The following is an 18,533-nucleotide window of genomic DNA, read 5'->3' as shown; positions in this document are numbered from 1 at the left end:
GAGCAAAAAAGGTTGCGAGCCACTGGGATAGAGGATGCATGCGAGGCTGTTCCATTATCTCTTGCCACCAGAGGTCTCTGGTTACCTCTGAAGGAGGGGCTGCTGCTGGCTTTCCCTTTCCTCCCCATCCGCGGGTTGGGGGCTGAGCTTTTAAGTTCAGATGCTGCTGCCGACTCCATTGTGATCTGCGATCCAGCTCCTCCTCCAAGCAGGGATCCCCCCCCCTCTTTTTAAGGAACACCCAAAAAAAGAGAGATTTGTTTTCTTTGTGCTAACCTTTCCCGGTGGGAGCTTGGCTGCAGAAGTTGCGGATCCGGATGAGAAGGACGGCTCTGCGGCCATTCATTCCTCGCTCGGAGATCCAGGTAATGGATGGCCGGGGTGGGGGCGGGAGGAAGGGGGGGCTGGGAATGGGCAGGGAAGGGGGCTTCCGACCATGTCTGGAAACGGAAGGAGGGGAGGGGAAAGCCTCCGAACGGGCCCGGGGGAAAGATCCAGCAACGGGCAGGAGGAGGGACATGGTGGGAATAAAAGAGGTTTTGCAAAGTGGACAAGAGGCGAGCAATTCCAGAGTATTGCAACTTTTTTTTTTTTTTTTGCAATCGGTCGTTGATTTTGAACAACGAGAGGTATGGTTGTGTGTGTGTGTGTGTGTGTGTGTTCAAGCGCTGTGCAATTCACAGGATGAGAGACATGGAGGCGCCTGAGCCTGTCTCAACGTCCCCAAGGTGGGGGGGGGGGCTTCTGTTGGACTAGTGATCTGGAAAAGCAATCCGTGTGACTTTCCAGCTCCGGCTTTAAACGAGGCTGGACGGAGCCCCGGGCCTCCGTTGGGGAAATGCACCGTGGGCTGCGCTGGTCGCGTAAGGGAGGTGGAAGGCACTTTGCACATGCTCTGCAGTCCTCTTCCGGTATTCCAGGCAGAGCCCTAACTCAGATTTAAAGGCTTGACCTGAGACACAGAAGAGATACTGTGTGTGTGTGTGTGTGTGGTGGTGGTGGGGAGTCCACAATTTGTTCAGTGTTTATTGGTTTTTTTTGCTGCTGATCTTATTTAATTACACGCCATCCACATACATGGCATGCTGTAGAGTCGTGTTGAGCAAAACGCAGGACCCTATAGCAAGTCGCTTACAATCTATAGGGTATGAGAGAAAGAATGCATGGAAAGGAGCCGGTACTTGCTTTGTTTCCTTTGGGGATGAGGAGGAAGGAGTTAAAAGTCAAGGACTTTACAGAAGTGGGGAGGGGTGACAGAGAGATTTGATGGGAGGGGGCACCGTAGGAGAGGGGATCCCTCTAAAGGAATGGCTTTTCCTTAGTCGGTTCAAGCGCAGATTCCTTCCTCCAGAAAGGGGTCGAGCAAATCCAAGTGTCACGGTCATGATCGTCTTTGCAGCAAGGCACAGACTTGATCTTGTGTCTCTGTACATTTGATTACAATATATTATATCTATATCTAAAACTTTTGCACTGGTTGTTCTCACTTTCCAGATAAGATCCATGCGAGGTCACAGCCCAAATGGCCCAAACTGAGTCGGCTCAGGTAAATCAGTTGATTTCTCCCCTCCCCCAGGTGGAGTGGTGTTGAAAGGCTGGGGGAGGTGAAATTCCTGCATTCAACTTCTAGGCCTCGGGCACTAGCGAGTGAGGTTTGTTTTCCTTGCTTTTCAGGTCCTGGAAGCCTACAAGGAGGTGGTTGCAGCCTCCGCCAAGGGGCAACAGGATCTCCTGGCCCCGGATCATGGAAGCCTCTACCAGAACGTCATGCGAGAGAGCTACAAGACGCTCCTCTCTCTGGGTGAGGAGGAGACCATTCTTTAAGGTTTCTGAGTCTGATGCACACACATGAAATTATCACAAACATAATATTAGGATTGCCAACCACAAGGTACTAGCTGGAGATCTCCTGCTATTACAACTGATCTCCAGCCGATAGAGATCAGTTCACCTGGAGAAGCCGCTTTGGCAGTTGGACTCTATGGCACTGATGACCCTCCCCAAACTTCACCTCCTCAGGCTCCGCCCCAAAAACCTCCTGCCGGTGGCGAAGAGGGACCTGGCAAACCTACATAATATATATATATGAAATTATCACAAACGTAAACCGGTTTGACCTGGTTAGCTGTGAGGGTTTATCATGAAACCTTGGCTATAAATTGGGGGGGGGGGGATTAGCTGGGTTAGTCTGTGGCATAAAAAAAAAAGGGAATCTTGTGTCACCTTAAAGATAAATCGGTTCATTTTTAAGGGACCCTTGTTTTGCCAGAGTTTCCCCACCACCACCAAATGGCAGAGATTCTTTTGGATTGAGAGACAATGAATAGAAAGGGGATCTTTTAAGGGAAAGGTAGGGTTGCCAACCTCCAGGTACTAGCTGGAGATCTCCTGCTATTACAACTAATCTCCAGCAGATAGAGATCAGTTCCTCTGGAGAGCCGGTAAGTACTAACAAAGAAAAATAATGCTTACAGCAGCAGATTAGGATTACAAGAAAACCAACCCAGTCTGTCGCTTCCTCTGGCCTGGCGCGTTCTCTATCCTCTGGCTGGATTTCTCTCCTTTTGGCTCCTGCTTGTCTGCCTCTGGCTAAGGCTGTGTAGCTTATAGGCAACAGGGGTCTTGTACCGGTTCCTAATCAGCCATCACTAACCTTGGGTGGTGTAATACATCCCAGGTTATCCCAGTGCAGGCTGATTAGTCTCTGCAATGGCCTCTGTTTGTACTCATTAAAATATTACATCCAAATGGGGAGGGGCTTGTGGCTCAGTGGTAGAGCCTCTGCTTGGCATGCAGAAGGTCCTAGGTTCAATCTCCAGCATCTCCAGGTAAAGGGACTAGGCAAGTAGGTGGTGTGAAAGACCTCTGTCTGAGACCCTGGAGAGCCGCTGCCGGTCAGAGTAGACAATAGTGACCTTGATGGACCAAGGGTCTGATTCAGTATAAGGCAGCTTCATGTGTTCAAAGGCAGGGAAATGAACACAGGTGTTCAGCAGCCAACTTATGGCGACCCCTTTTGGGGTTTTCATGGCAAGAGACCAACAGAGGTGGTTTGCCAGTGCCTTCCTCTACACAGCAGCCCTGGTATTCCTTGGTGGTCTCCCATCCAAATACTAACCAGGGCTGACCCTGATTAGCTTCTGAGATCTGATGAGATCAGGCTAGCCTGGGCCATCCAGGTCAGGGCAAGGCTTCACTAGGGCATATCTGTATTAGGGTTACCAACAGGCCTGGGGGGGCGGAATGCCCTGTCCCTTTAATAGAGGCAGAACTTATTTTATTTTACAAAATTTATACGTTGCTTGTCTTCCCGTATAAAGGCCACCAAGGTAGCTAACAAATCAACATGTACATAATAAACTCACATCTTTAAAAAAGTGTTAATCATAACATTCTTTGTTTAGACCACAATATTTATATTCAGCAGTATATTAAAGTAAGTTAGGAAATAATGTCGCTAAAAATACCGCATGTTCAGTTCCATTTATTTACAGTAATTTGACCCGCAAATATCAGTGCAAAATTACAACACCGTGTTAGTTATTGCAGTATACTTCTAATACAAGTTAATAAAAAACATTAAAATATTTAGCAGGAAGGAAGGCTCGCTAAGGGAAAGCCAGACAAAACAAATAAGCCTTCAACTGCTGGCTGATGATAGTTTTTTTTTAAAAAGGGACAGATGATTCTCTCTGGGGAGAGAGTTACACCCAAAGCAGGACCTCTGAACATTTCTGTTGAGGTTGGGTTGGTTCATAAGGGAGCAAGCAGCCCTTCAGGTATCTTGGTCCCAGGCTGTAATGTGCGGAAACGGGCCCCTGAAGCTATTCATGGCATGGAGGTAAATAACATCCCATTAAATCTCTTAATAAAGGCATAGGACTTTTTTTCCCTCCAGGCAGTTGGCAGCTCAGCACAGGCTGAAACTAGTTTAATAGCCATTGCCTGTATCCATGGGAGCTTCAAAAGAGAATTCTCAATATCTTCATCCAGTAAAGTTCTCAGGATCCTTTGAGGGGAGGTCATGACAATTAAAGCTGTATTAAACAAATGAGTATTAAACAAAAGTATTAAATGAGACAAGAGTCACTGGAAAAGACAGTCATGCTAGGAAAAGTTGAGGGCAGCAGGAAAAGAGGAAGACCCAACAAGAGATGGATTGACTCAATAAAGGACGCCACAGCCTTCAGTTTGCAAGATCTGAGCAAGGCTGTCAAAGATAGGACATTTTGGAGGACTTTCATTCATAGGGTCGCCATGAGTCGGAAGTGACTTGACGGCACTTAACACACACACAAACAAATGTAAGTATAATGTAGGTGTGCCCTCTGTGAGACAGCGTTAGCACTTATGCAGAACTACTGTCCCTAGAGTTCGAGATCTGGTATAGCATCGTTGCTAAGAGACTGACCTACAAATCAGGAGTACCCGGGGTCTGAGTCTTGCGTCTGCCATAAACTCATTAGGTGGCTTTACACAAGTCACCATCTCTTGGCCTCTGCAATCTGAAAAATGGGGATGATAATCCTACCCTCCTTTACAATGTTGTTATAAGGATTACATCAAGACTTTGGATACCTGAAGGTGTTACACAAATGCTAAGGATTATTTATTATACTTTTGTGATCGGGAAGCTTGAGAATACTGTGTCTTACAGGCTGAGTATCCCTTATCGGGGCTGCTTGGGACCAGAAGTGGTCCGTATTTCGGATCTTTCCATATTTTGGAAGATCTGGTCCCCAGCCTGAGGCAGAGAGAGTGAAGCAGCTTCTAGTAGCTAAGCCAGTGGTAGTCCCCTCCTACCCAGAAGGAAAGCTGGGTTCCCTTTTTCTCTCTCCACCCTTTCCCATCCTCCTTCCTGTTTCCTCTGTACCCTGTTCTAGGCAGTGTGGATCTGCCTGCATGCCTAGGGTTGCCAACCTCCAGGTACAAGCTGGAGATCTCCTGCTATTACAGTGGATCTCCAGAAGTTCACCTGGAGAAAATGGCCACTTTGACAACTGGACTCTATGGCATTGAAATCCCTCCCCAAACCCCACCCTCAGGCTCCACTCCAAAAACCTCCCAACTGTGGCAAACTGTTTAATTGACTAGTCAAATACTGTCCGATACTGGTCTAGTATTAATAATAGGAAAGATACATTGGTAATCAGCAAGTCTGGTATTTATGTTAATTACAAAACATGTTTGTTATTGTGACAGTGTTCACTGAGGACAAATTCCATGTTAGTCTGCTGCTACCAAAATAACCAAAGATCTTTATGTGTTAAAAATTAACAACTTTACCAGGGCATAAGTTTTTGTTATTCTTTAAGGTGCCACAAGATTGTAACAGTGGCTAAGGCTTCTTGTACTTGACAGCTACTCACTGAACTAATCCTGTGGCTTGTCTCTTGGAACATAAGGATCAGTCTAAAGCTACCATTCATTTTTTTAATTTAATGTAAAGCTACCATTCATTTTTTTCATGTAATGTAATGCTGCAGAATTGGGAGGCAACTACATGAAAAATAGTTAAGAGAGAGAAAAGGTACTATTATTTTAAAAGCAGTTGTGTTAAGTGTTGAGAACCCCTAGACCAAGGGATTCTGTTGGGTGAGTCAGCAGAACACAAAATTACTAAATCCTGGGGTATGAGTCCTCATACCTCAGACTTGGTAGCTGCCACTGGCCCCTTTGCACTACCCAGACAGCCAGAAGCCAAGGGGCAAGAAAATGAAGAGTTGGTTTTTATATGCCGACTTTCTCTACCACTTAAGGGAGAATCAAACCGGCTTACAATCACCTTCCCTTCCCCTCCCTACAACAGGCACCCTGTGAGGTAGGTGGGGCTGAGAGAGCATGACTTGCCCAAGGTCACCCAGCTGGCTTCGTGTGTAGGAGTGGGGAAACCAATCCAGTTCACCAAATTAGCCTCCACTGCTCATGTAGAGGAGTGGGGGAATCAAACCCTGTTCTCCAGATCAGACTCCACCGCTACAAACCACCGTTCTTAACCACTACACCACGCTGGCTCTCCCAAGCTGCCAACCTTCCTGAGATCAAGGTCAAGAAAGTCACCCCTGCAAAGTAGACCACTTGCAGTTTGAGTTTCACAAAATAATTAACTTGTAAGGTGTCGCCTAGGGTACTGTAACAAAATTGAAACCACCTGAAGGCAAAACACCACAAAATATAATTAAAGTGATTTATTAAAATTGTGTAAGAATATTTCTAAAAAGAACAATGAGCAGTGAGGAATTAAAACAACAAAACCAGATCAAAAGGGCTAACTACAGAGTAATAACATTAATTCACTTTACCAGATGTTACCCTTCTTGCTGAAATCTCCCAGCAGTCACAATCCACTCTTTCCACAGTCAGCATGGGTGTCTGACCCAGAAAGCAAGCTCAGAATCAAGAGGTCCAGAGTTGGATCAGGGAGCCATGGATATATTACCAAGAACAAAAACCCAATTGAAAATGCTACTCTTTTATGGCCATAGGATCTGAAGTGGCCTGAGCTCGCTGACCAATCAGATCCCGTGGCTGATGATCTCAATTAACTACGTAGCCTTGTTACTAGCCAGGTGACCCAAGGGGTCAGAGCGGAATGAAATTGGGGGTGGGGCTTATCTTCAGGCAAAGCCCTCCCATTTCTCATAAGTGGCAAGGCTCATAATTTTCTACTAACTAGATGGAATGGGGCACCCCTGTTCTCGACCTTGGAGAGAGTCAGGATAGAAACTGCCTCCTCAGAGCACCTGGGCTCTTATCTTAGTTGCAGAAGGTCACAGCTTGCTAAATTCCAAGAAGCATCACAGTACTTTTCCACTTAAACTTTTATTTTGTAGATCTGAAGCCTGAACCAATGTTTGAGAATGGGGAAGGGCCATAGCTCAGTGGGAGAGCATCTGCTTGGCATACAGAAGGTCCCAGGTTCAGTCCTGGGCATCTCCAGATAAAGGGTGTAGGCACACAGGTGATGGGAAAGACCTCTACCTGAGACCCTGGAGAGCCGCAGCCAGTCTGAGTAGACGATGCTGACTTTGATGGACCAAGGGTATGATTCAGTATAAGACAGCTTCAGGTCTTCATGCGAGAGAACAAGAAACTACTAAGAGACTCCGTTTCTTGACATTAAGTAGATAGCAGGCCATTTTTACCATGCTTATTGAGTTCTTCACAGCAGCTTTAGAGAGTAAAGAACCAGATTGTGGGCAAGGGGTATTTCCCTCCTGCAGTAAGCAAGATGGAGTCCTGAGCAGTCTCAGGAAAGTGGGCTTCACCACTGCTTCCTGTTCCAAGCTGCCTGCGGGTACAGCTGGGTTGCGACCCCATATGGGGTTGTGTAACTGAATGTGGGGGTCACAAAAAATTTGGCAACAGTGAAAGGTTTCTTTATGATTTATTATCAGTAACTGTTTGATTTGTATACCTGTTTTATATACCTATATACCTGGGGTCATGTAAAAGTTTCTTGGGTAAAAAGGGTTTGCAAGTGAAAAAAGTTTAAGAAGACCTGATCTATAGCAATAAAAGGATCCGTCTGTCCATTTGTCTGTGGCAGGCATAACTCCTCAGAAAATAAAACCAGGAGTCTCAAAATTGGCCATTCACTTAGAAGATTGGCTTTCTAGATGTGTTTCTTAGAATAAAAAAGCAGCTCTTTGCCTTTGATTTGGATCAGGGTCGTGGCACTGGTGCAAAGGATAATTATTCCCCCCTCCCAGGTTTCCCTTTTAGATTTCCTTCCCTATCCCTTTGCTGCCTGAGTTTCTATTCTCGTACAAGATAAAAGAGGCCTATTGTCAAGGCTGACTCGCCTTGGCCTGAGAGAGTTGTTCCCTTGTCTCCAGCCCGAGACCCTGGAGCAAGCCTCTGTGATAACCTATTAATGCCTAAAATGCCTATAAATACCTGTAAAAGTTCTAAATACCTAAAATCCTCAAGGTTGACTCACACATGAACATGATGAGACACGGGCTGAAACCTACTTACACACATGAAGCTGCCTTATACTGAAGCAGACCTTCGGTTTATCAAAGTCAGTATTGTCTACTCAGACCGGCAGCGGCTCTCTGGGGTCTCAGGCAGAGGTCTTTCACATAACCTACTTGCCTAGTCCCTTTAAGACTCAGCCTTCCATCCTTCCGAGGTCAGTAAAATGAGTACCCAGCTTGCTGGGGGTATAAGGGAAGATGACTGGGGAAGGCACTGGCAAACCACCCGTAAACAAAGTCTGCCTAGGAAATGTCGGGATGTGACCTCACTCCATGGGTCAGGAATGACCCGGTGCTTGCACAGGGGACCTTTACCTTTTTACACACACATGAGTTAAAAGTAGTGAGAATTTAGTAGAAGTTAATGAGAAAGCAAGAGAGTAAGCAAACTTGTTTCTCAAAGCAAAATGAGTTGGAGAAAAGGAGAGGCAGGAGAGCGCCCTTTGAATATTAAAAACAAATGCTTTGGAATGTAACAGAGCTCATTTAACAGACAAAAGCCTTTTCACGGCTCCCTGCCTTGGTTCTCCCACTTCCAAGACTCCCCTTTCCTTGCCACCACTACATATCAGCCTCCATGACAAAATGCTTAAAAAAACAACAAGAAATAATAATTTCTAAAATAGGTACAATAAAATATATAAACTAGATAAAATCATAGAAATAGAGTTGGAAGGAACCACCAGGGTCATCTAGTCCAACCCCCTGCACAATGCAGGAAATTAACAACTATCTCCGCCCACATACCCAGTGACCCCAACCCTCCCCCTGCCATGCAGGATCCCACAATCAAAGCACTCCTGACAGATGGCCATCCAGCCTCTGCTTAAAGACCTCCAAAGACGGGGACTCCACCGCCCTCCGAGGCAGCGCATTCCACCGTCGAACAGCCCTCAATGTCAGGAAGTTCTTCCTAATGTTTAGGTGGAATCGCTTTTCTCTTAGTTTAAATCCATTACTCCGTGTCCTAGTCTCTGTAGCAACCGAAAACAAGCTAGTTCCCTCATCAACATGACATCCCTCCAAATATTTAAACATGGCTATCATGTCTCCCCTCAACCTTCTCTTTTCCAAACTAAACAAACCCAGCTCCCTAAGTCTCTCCTCGTAGGGCATGGATTCCAGACCTTTGACCATTCTGGTCACCCTCCTCTGGACACGCTCCAACTTGTCAACATCCTTCTTAAATTGTGGAGCCCAAAACTGGACACAGTATTCCAAGTGAGGTCTGACCAATGCAGAATACAGTGGTAGTATTACTTTCCTTGATCTAGACACAATACTCCACTCTGCTCGCACCGCCTGCACTCCAACCTAAAACCCTTACAATTAAGCAAGGGAGGTGGAGGGGAAGGTGAGAAAGAAAAGAAAGACAGTGCCAATAAAGCTAGAAAACAAGATAGGTGCTTGAATAGACTTTAAAAAGGCAGCGGGAAATAAAAAAATAAAATAAGCCCTAAATAAAAGCTAAAACAAAGATAAAAGCTCCAGATACGGAGTACAGCGTCGAACATCCTGCAGTATCACACCGGAAGCCAGAAGTCTGCCCTCTCTGTGATAACTAGGGTTGCCAATCTCCAGGTACTAGCTGGAGATCTCCTGCTATTACAACTGATCTCCAGCCGATAGAGATCCGTTCACCTGGAGAAAATGGCTGCTTTGGCCATTGGACTCTCTGGCATTGAAGCCCCTCCCCTCCCCAAATCCCACCCTCTCCAGGCTCCACCCCAAAAACTTCCCGCCGGTGGCAAAGAGGGACCTGGCAACCCTTGTGATAACGTCACCAAGATTACTCTGGGTTTGGACCAGTAAACTCGCAACAACACACCATAAAACAAAACGTAAGCTGTATTAGAAAGAAAGAAAGAAAGAAAGAAAGAAAGAAAGAAAGAAAGAAAGAAAGAAAGAAAGAAAGATTTTTTAAAGCAATATCGTTCCAGTGGATAGTCTAAGCACACAGAAAATAACAAAACTAGCTTCCTAAATACAGTTACTGAGTAAGGATTCTGCAGCATGGGTTTTAACTTCTTAAAGCTCTAGCAAAGCAGCCGAAAGCAAGCAGCAAAATTTATTATAGTTGTAGCATGTAGCAAAAGCAGGGACCAGGGATGGAGTAGGGAAACGGGCACGGGGTGTGGCCTGGTAGAATAGACTACATTTTATAGAAGACGCGGGCCAAGAACCTCCTGACCATCCTCAACTGATCATCAAGCTGTTTCCAAGAGTCCTTCCAGAACAGTGGTTCCCAAAGTGGGCAGTACCACCCCCTGAGGGGGATTGGGATTACCTAGCGGGGCACTAAGAGGCAAGGGGGCAGCAAGGGGGATTCTAGAGGTGGGCCCCTTCAACTGTGTTGTTCACTCATTTACAATAGATCAAGCTATGGCACCATGCTGGCAAATTTGGTGGAAAGTATCAGAATCTTTTTCAGACTTTGAAGAGCTGGTACCAGTGTATCAAGTTTATCAGTTTTGCTGAATAAATTTCAACTTTAAAAGTTTTAATTTGATTTTGAATCAGTGTGCAATTAATTATTGTCGAAGGCTTTCATGGTCAGAGTTCATCGGTTCTTGTAGGTTATCCGGGCTGTGTGCCCGTGGTCTTGGTATTTTCTTTCCTGACGTTTCGCCAGCAGCTGTGGCAGGCATCTTCAGAGGAGTAACACTGAAGGACAGTGTCTCTCAGTGTCAAAGTTACTCTTCCAACACACTTTGACACTGAGAGACCCTGTCCTTCAGTGTTACTCCTCTGAAGATGCCTGCCACAGCTGCTGGCGAAACGTCAGGAAAGAAAATACCAAGACCACGGTCACACAGCCCGGATAACCTACAATTAATTGTTACTGTTTTGAAATTTTATTGTTGTTATCTTCTTTAGTGAGTCATGGAAACCCCTATTTCGAACAGTGCTTTTTATAGGATGGGGGGCGCTGGGGTTGAGTTTGTGGAACCAAGGGGGCAGTGGCCTGAAAGGTTTGGGAACTACTGTTCAGAAGATTTGTCTAGCTGAAACTAGGGAGTTTAATTAATGGGTCTGGTGGAATGACCTTGATGGGTTGCTGTTGACTAAACAGGGCAAAGAAAAAAAATCTGGAAATTTTCTCAGAACCTGCCTCTTCTCTTGATACCAGCCCTTTTTCATATCCTGGATGGTAGCTTAGTTTGGGTGTGCCTTTCAGGGAAACAGCAGAGAGCCAAAAGATTATTTTCTCCTTTCCTGCAGCCTTAATTCAAATCAAGAGCTCCATACTTGCATTAAAAAGTCAGAAGATCTGATCATGGACCCCCACTTCATTTTCCTTTCACAGAGCCTTTATAAGATGACTTTAGCAAGCTTACATAAGACTAGTTTTTCATTAATGCTGCTTCTATTATTTTTTTCCTAAGTTTAGCTATTAAAAATAGCTACTCTTAAAACAATCTGCTGCTTTAGTCAGGGCTACCATTTAAATTGATCCAAAGATTCTAATAGATCAGTTTAGCTAGTTACATGTTGATTCCTTAGTGCAAATCTGCTTAATGTGCACAACCACATCACAGAATTCAGAAGCTAGGCTTGATCTCTTTAAATTGTTCTCACGATCTGCATCTAGCCTGAGGGCTGTTCTGTTCTCTAAGAATCATTTTAAGCTGCTAAATATTCTATGCTGTTTTTCATTGCTCTGGCTGGGGTCTTAACAGCTTGTTAATTTTAATAATTTTTATGCAGCTTAACTTTTTTTATTTAGGGGTACATGGAAGATGGCGGGTGACCACTTGCCCAGTTTGCTTCCCTAGCAAGGGGAAAGTTGGAAAGCGACCTCTGACTCGGTGGAAAGCTTGCTTCTCTGCTTTATTTCTTCTTTTACACAGAAGAATGGGTCGATAACTCGTTCACTTCTTTTCCTTCTCTTCCAGCCCCTCCCCTTCAACTCCAAGCAGAATTTCCATTCCAAAAATCTGAACTGCTGGCCCGTCTTGAACAGGGGCAGGAGGCCTGGGCCACAGAACGCCAGAGTTCCAGTGAAGATGCTGAGGACGAGCCAGATAAACTGCAGCTGACCAGATGGTCCGAACCAAAGACCTGGTGGAATTCCTACCGGAGCCCCGTGAACGTTCCCAGCTCAGATTCAGCTTCCTCAGGTCAGGAGGACAGCCGTCTTTGTAGGAGGCCTTGCTCATTGCTTAGGGTTGCCAGGTCCCCCCTCTTGTTCGGCGGGAGGTTTTAGGGGGCGGGGCTGAGGTGGCTGCGCACACGCGATGACATCACTCCCAGGTTTACTTCCGGAAGCGCTGCCTCACCGTGGCCACTTTAGCACTCAAACCCTCAAATTTTGGGGGGGTTTGAGTGCTAAAGCAGCCGCAGCAATGCGGTGCTTCTGGGGGTGGGGGGATAAACTCGGAAGTGACGTCATCACATGCGCAGCCGCCGCTCCAGAGCAGCTGGATGGATTGGCAACCATCGACCTGGCAACGCTACTCATAGCTTCCTACACAATTGTGTCTTTGGGGCCAGATAGAGCACCTTTCTAGGTTATGAGACAGCGGCGGGAGAGTGATGTGCAGTTAATTAGGGAAGGGGCTGTGGCTCAGTGGCAGGGCACCTGCTTGGCATGCAGAAGGTCCCAGGTTCAATCCCCGGCATCTCCAGCTAAAGCAGGGATGGGGAACGTCCGGCCCCCAGGCCGTTTACGCCCCCCGAGGCCATTTTCGATAGCCCTCCAGAGCTCTAGGGCCCTGCCACAGAAACACAGCGCAGCACGGCCCTGAAGCCGGAGCGTGCAGGAACGCTGCGGCCCCTTTAAACCCCCTCTCACCGACTGTCAGCTGTTAATCAGTGAGAGGAGGGGGAGGGAGAAAGACGCTTCCCTCAAGGGAAGGCGAAGCGTTCCTGCACACCGCGGCACAACAGTTTAAACCTCTCTTGCCCGCTGAGGGAGGGGGGAAGAAGAGGAAAAAGCCAGCCGCATGGGAGCCGAGCAGGTGGAGGACTTTTGTGGACGGAGGTGGGAAGGCTGAAGCCCGGTCGCATGGAGCCGGCTGTGTGTGTGTGTGTGAAGGCTTTTCTCTCTTTTCTTCCTTTTTCTGTCACTCTCTCTCCTATTCTTTCTCTCTTTCTGTCTCTTTCTTTCTCCCCCCCTCTCTTTCTCTATTTTGCTTTTTCTCTCTCCTTCCCTTTTCTTTTTCTCTTTCTTTCCTTCCTTCTTGCCTTCTTTCCCTGCTTTTTTCCTTCCTTCCTTTTTTCCTTCTTTCCTTCCTTCCTTTTTTCCTTCCTTCTTTCCTTGCTTCCTTCTTCTTTCCTTCCTTCTTTCCTTTCTTTCCTTCTTTCCTTCCTTTTTTTCCCTCTTTCCTTCCTTCCTTCTTTCTTTCCCTGCAGATGGACCGCAGGCTGCACCTGCGCCCCCCTGGCACCTTGGTTGCCTGGACCCACCGCTGGCTGCCCTCCCACCTGGGAGGAGGGGGAAGACCTGGGGGAGCAGAGGCACCCTCCAAGCTTCTCTGCATAGCCTCCCCTAGATTTGCCAATCTAGGTGGTGGCTGGAGATCTCCTGCTATTACAACTGATCTCCAGCCAATAGAGATCAGTTCCCCTGGAGAAAATGGCCACTTTGGCCATTGGGCTCTATGGCTATGCAGTCTTCCCAAACCCCGCCCTCCTCAGGCTCCACCCCCAAAACCTTCCGCCAGTGGTAAAGAGGACCTGGCAACGCCTGGTATGGCCCCCGAACAATGTTATAAATATGCAAATGGCCCTTGGCAGAAAAAAGGTTCCCCACCCCTGAGCTAAAGGGACTAGGCATGTAGGTGATGTAAAAGACCTCCGCCTGAGACCCTGGAGAGCCACTGCCGGTCTGAGTAGACAATACTGACTTTGATGGACCAAGGGTCTGATTCAGTAGAAGGCAGCTTCATGTGTTTGAGGCGGCCAATGCAGGGGTTGTGTACGGCCCATTTTCTTAGGTATTTTTGTGGCCAGCGGGGTGTAGTGGTTAAGAGCGGTGGCCTGGAGCGTTGGACTCTAATCTGGAGAACCGGGTTTGATTCCCCACTCCTCCACGTGAGCTGCGGACGCTAATCTGGTGAACTGGATTTGTTTCCCCACTCCTCCACACAAAGCCAGCTGGGTGTCCTTGGCCAAGTCACATGATCACATGAAGCCCCCTTATACTGAATCAGACCCTTGGTCCATCAAGGTCAGTATTGTCTACTCATACTGGCAGCAGCTCTCCAGGGTCTCAGGCAGGGGTCTTTCACACCACCGACCTGCCTAATCCCTTTAAATGGAGATGCTGGGAATTGAACCTGGGACCTGCTGCATGTTGATTCCTTAGTGCAAATCTGCTTAATGTGTACAACCACCTGCCTCACGGGGTGTCTGTTGTAGGGAGGGGAAGGGAAGATGATTGTAAGCCAGTTTGAGCCTTACATTGGAGAGAAAGTCGGCATATAAAAACCAACCTTCTTTTATTGAGGTCTCCTGCACCCTCTCCGAGCCTGCTCAGGGGACTTATTTATTTCTGTCCTTATCCCGGCAGATAACGAATCGTCAAGTGAGAAAGAGGAGGATAGAAATGTTAAACAGGAAAGTCTGAGGATAACAAAGCCCCGGGCGCCTTTGCTGGGTAAATGTGAGTTGAAGCAAGAAGGCTGTGAGCCTTGGCAGAGTCAGCAGCTGGGAGAGCCGCAGAGCAGTATGAGGATGCCGTTCTGTTGGAGCAGTGAAAAAGACAGAGGGCTCATTAAGAGCGGAAAGAGGAAGCGGGGATCAGACCTGGGGAAGAATCTGTTTGTGTGCCCTCAGTGTGGGAACAGCTTTAATAGGAAATCATCACTTAACCGGCACATAGCGTCAATCCACGATGGAGCGATACACTATGAATGGCCCCCACGTAGGAAAAGTTTCCTTGAAAAACCAAACTGTGGAGCGCGCGCAAGGAGACGGATGAGAACTTCCCGTTCGGGAAAGGAACCTTACGAATGCCCCGAGTGTGGGGAAAGCTTCCTGACGAGCGCCTCTTTCACCAAGCATCGGAGGACTCACGCCAATGAAACAACTTTCCAGTGTCCTGCGTGTGACAAAAGCTACATAGAAGAGCGGTATCTTGTCAAACATCTGATGACGGCCCACTCAGGAGCCCATCTCTCCATGTGCCCGGACTGTGGGACAGGCTTTCTCGGAGAAGGAGATCTCAGTATGCATCAGGCTATGATCCATGGGGGAGGAGGTTTCCATCAATGTCTGGATTGCGGGAAATGCTTTCAGGAGAAATCGTCCCTCATCAGACATCAGATGCTGCACGAAAAGCAAGTTCTCTGTAAGTGCCCGGAGTGTGAGAAGAGCTTTGCAGGTAGCAGAAGCCTGGCCAACCATTGGCGTGTCCACAAAAAAGAGACACCTCATAAATATCTGGACCAGGAAGGAAGTGACATGGAAAAATATGTTCACAAGTGCCCTGATTGCGGAAAGCGTTTTAAGGCTGAGAGATGTTTTGTGAATCATCAGAGAATCCACAGGAAGGAGCAACAAGTTCAGCAGCCTGACAAAGGGGAGCTCTTGAAGGGCGGAGCGCAAAACCGAGAAACCCGTGTAGAAATGAAGCACAATGCTGTGAGGTCTGCTTGTGGAAAACCACTTGGGGCCAGCTTAACTCCGCCAAAGGCTGAAATGGAAGAGACACGCCACAGGTGTCCTGACTGCGGGAAGGTTTTCAGGGACAGTCGGTGTTTTAATAATCATCGGAGCATGCACATTAAAGAGGAAACGTCTGACAATGCCGACGGTGAGGAAACAGTTGAGGAAAGAAAGCCACCCCATGCTGGCCAACAGGAGGGGAACCTGAAAGGAAAACCCTTTCAGTGTGGTAGCTGCGGGAAAACCTATGTCACCCAGTATAACCTCAACAGGCATCAGCGCCTCCATACAGGCAGCAGACCCTATAAATGCACCATCTGTGGGAAAACCTTTGCCCACAGATACACTCTAGCTCTTCATGAAGGAACCCACACAGAAGGAAAAGCCTGTCCGCACAAATGTTCTCACTGCGGGAAAGGGTTTGCCACCAAAACATCCCTCTCGAGGCACCTGCGACTGCACGTGATGGGCAGGCCTTATCAATGTGGCGTCTGCGGGAAAGCCTTCGCCTCCAGGTATTCTCTCACTCATCATCAGGAAATCCATGCGCAAGGCCAGGCCCAGAAATGCCTTTTCTGCTATAAAGTCTTCAGGACCAGTCATTCCCTCAACCGACACAAGCGTATCCACATGGAGACAAGATCCTACCAGTGCCCTGTCTGTGGGAAAGCCTTTGGGACAAAATATTCCTTCTGTAGACATCAGGACATGCATCTGAATGGACGTCTAAGTCGGTCTCCCAGCAGTGGGAAAGGTCTAGTTGATGGCTCAGGCCAGGCAATAGACCAGGGTAGTGATACAGATGAAAACTCCACCAACTGGTCTGACAATTCAACTCTTTCTGGACACGAGGAAGAAGCCCCCGCTGAATTCTCCAGAAGTGCGGATAGCTCCTCGCTTGCTAAATGCCAGAGTGTCCACATAGAAGAACATTCCTCCAGAGGGTTAGACTGTGAGGGAACCTTTAGAGATAACTCTGGGTCTCTTCAAGATCAAGCTAGCCATGCTGCTATGAATGTCAACGAATGGACTGACGCGTCATTGTGCTCTGGGCAACAGGGAGCCCACATGAAAGAACCCCCTGCTGAATTCTTTAATAGAGCTGACAGAGACATTCTCACTAAGCACCAGAGCACCCACTTAAAAGAAAATGCCACTATAGGTTTAGATGGTAGGGAAACCTTCAGGGATCACGCGGTGGTCACCAGAGATCAAGGTAGCCATGCAGAAGAAAAGGTCCTCGAAGGGACTTGCCATTTGGTCTACCCTAGACAAGAGGGAGCCTGTACGGAAGACGGCTTCCCAGAATCATCTGAGAAGAGGGAAGGGGTTGCAGCTACTTTAACCCTCACTAAACCTCACAACATCTCCAGAGGAGTAGATTCCATTCCAGGATTAGACGGAGATGAACCCTGCAAGGACAGCTCAACCCACTCCAACCTTCAAGGGGTCACTTCAGGCCAACAAAAGCATATTTGTTCTAACTGCGGGAAATCTTGCAGAGACAGATACTCCCTCGGTAGACATGAGAGAACCCACACGTCAGAGAGACCGTATCAGTGCCAACAGTGTGGGAAATGGTTCCGTGAAACCAAAAACCTTATCAGGCACCAGTTGACTCATTCAGACCTCCGTCCCTACCCGTGCACCGAATGTGGGAAACATTTCAAATCTAAGTCAAACCTTTGTAAACACCAGAACGTCCACAAGAAACCTTTTAGCTGCTCTCAATGTGGCAAAAGAGTCACCACCAGAACAATTCTTAAGAATCACCTGAAAACCCACACAGGAGAGAGACCATTTAAATGTACTGAGTGTGGCAAAGATTACAAAACAAAGTCAGCCTTCAACAAGCACAGGGAGGGACATTTCAAAGAGAACTCGTTGGAGGCCCCCAAAGCAGATCAGTCCAATCAGATTTTTTAAGTCTTGTTTTTCCATGATGTAATGTGACAGTCCCTGATTGACAATATGATAGTGCTTCAAGACTCAACCTAGGATGTGTTAGGACAGAAACACTTGCATATTCCAGAGGGGGTAGCCTGGTTAGTGTTTGGCAGCAAAAATAAACAGGCATTTTGTGACACCTTAAAGATTTAACAAAATTTTATTCCAGCATAAGTTTTTGTGGACTACAGCCTGCTTCTTCAGATGCTTTGAATGCATATGCAGAGAAACCCGGGATCTTCATAACACGAAAGGTGATCAGCTACCTCACAAACAGTATTTTTACTTGTGCAGCCTCAAAACACCCATTGTCTTAACACAGGAAATGGATGTTCTTGTTGCCAGTAGAATAATACTTCAGGTTATATCATCCAGTTAAATTCGCTCAGGTCAGCATGCACGGTTCACCCCCCCCCCCTCACAACAACCTTTCAGGGTAGATTAGGCCAGGAGAGTGACTTGAGCCAAGATCTTCCAGTGAGCTTGTCTGGCTGCAAGGGAATTGGGATCCAGGTCGTCTGTGGGCAGAACTGGATGAGACTGTGTCCCTGGGGATGCACCATTGTTTTGAAGGAGGGAGTACCCACCGGGGGACTCCTTTTTAACAGTGCTGCAGGGCCCCAATTCTGGTCAGATCACTGAGCAGGGAAGGAGGGGCTCCTGCCTTCCTCCTGCACCATTTCGTAGAATCATAGAAACATAGAGTTGGAAGGGACCTCCAGGGTTATCTAGTCCAACAATGCAGGAGATTCACAATTAACTTGTCTGACTAATTTGTCTAACTTGTCTTAACTTCTCCTCCCAGGGTGGTCACAACCAGAATTGGACCCCCATGGCACAGGGTGGTCACAACCAGAATTGGACCCCAGTAGGAATTCACTGTTTCAAAATGGCAGTGCATCCCTGGGGTGACTAATTAGGCCCTCAATCCTAGACTTTAACCATGATACCATTCTGATTGTCCGTACAGTATTCAGGCTTACTGGGGAGACA

At 47.3% G+C, this 18,533-nt stretch overlaps 1 protein-coding gene across 1 annotated transcript; it reads left to right on the top strand.

Moving 5' to 3' along the window:
- Positions 1-1,522: 1,522 nt before the first annotated feature.
- On the top strand, positions 1,523-17,624 carry LOC130493182 (zinc finger protein 595-like). Its single transcript, XM_056866886.1, has 4 exons — positions 1,523-1,546; positions 1,675-1,801; positions 11,879-12,103; positions 14,497-17,624. The coding sequence occupies exons 1-4, from the start codon at positions 1,523-1,525 to the stop codon at positions 17,517-17,519; spliced, it is 3,399 nt and encodes a 1,132-aa protein (XP_056722864.1). The 3' UTR covers positions 17,520-17,624.
- Positions 17,625-18,533: the final 909 nt, after the last annotated feature.

Source organism: Euleptes europaea, chromosome 1 (assembly GCF_029931775.1).
Source record: "Euleptes europaea isolate rEulEur1 chromosome 1, rEulEur1.hap1, whole genome shotgun sequence".
Taxonomy (NCBI): domain Eukaryota; kingdom Metazoa; phylum Chordata; class Lepidosauria; order Squamata; family Sphaerodactylidae; genus Euleptes; species Euleptes europaea.
The sequence above is the reverse complement of the archived record's forward strand: the minus strand, read 5'-3'. Positions and strand labels throughout refer to the sequence as shown.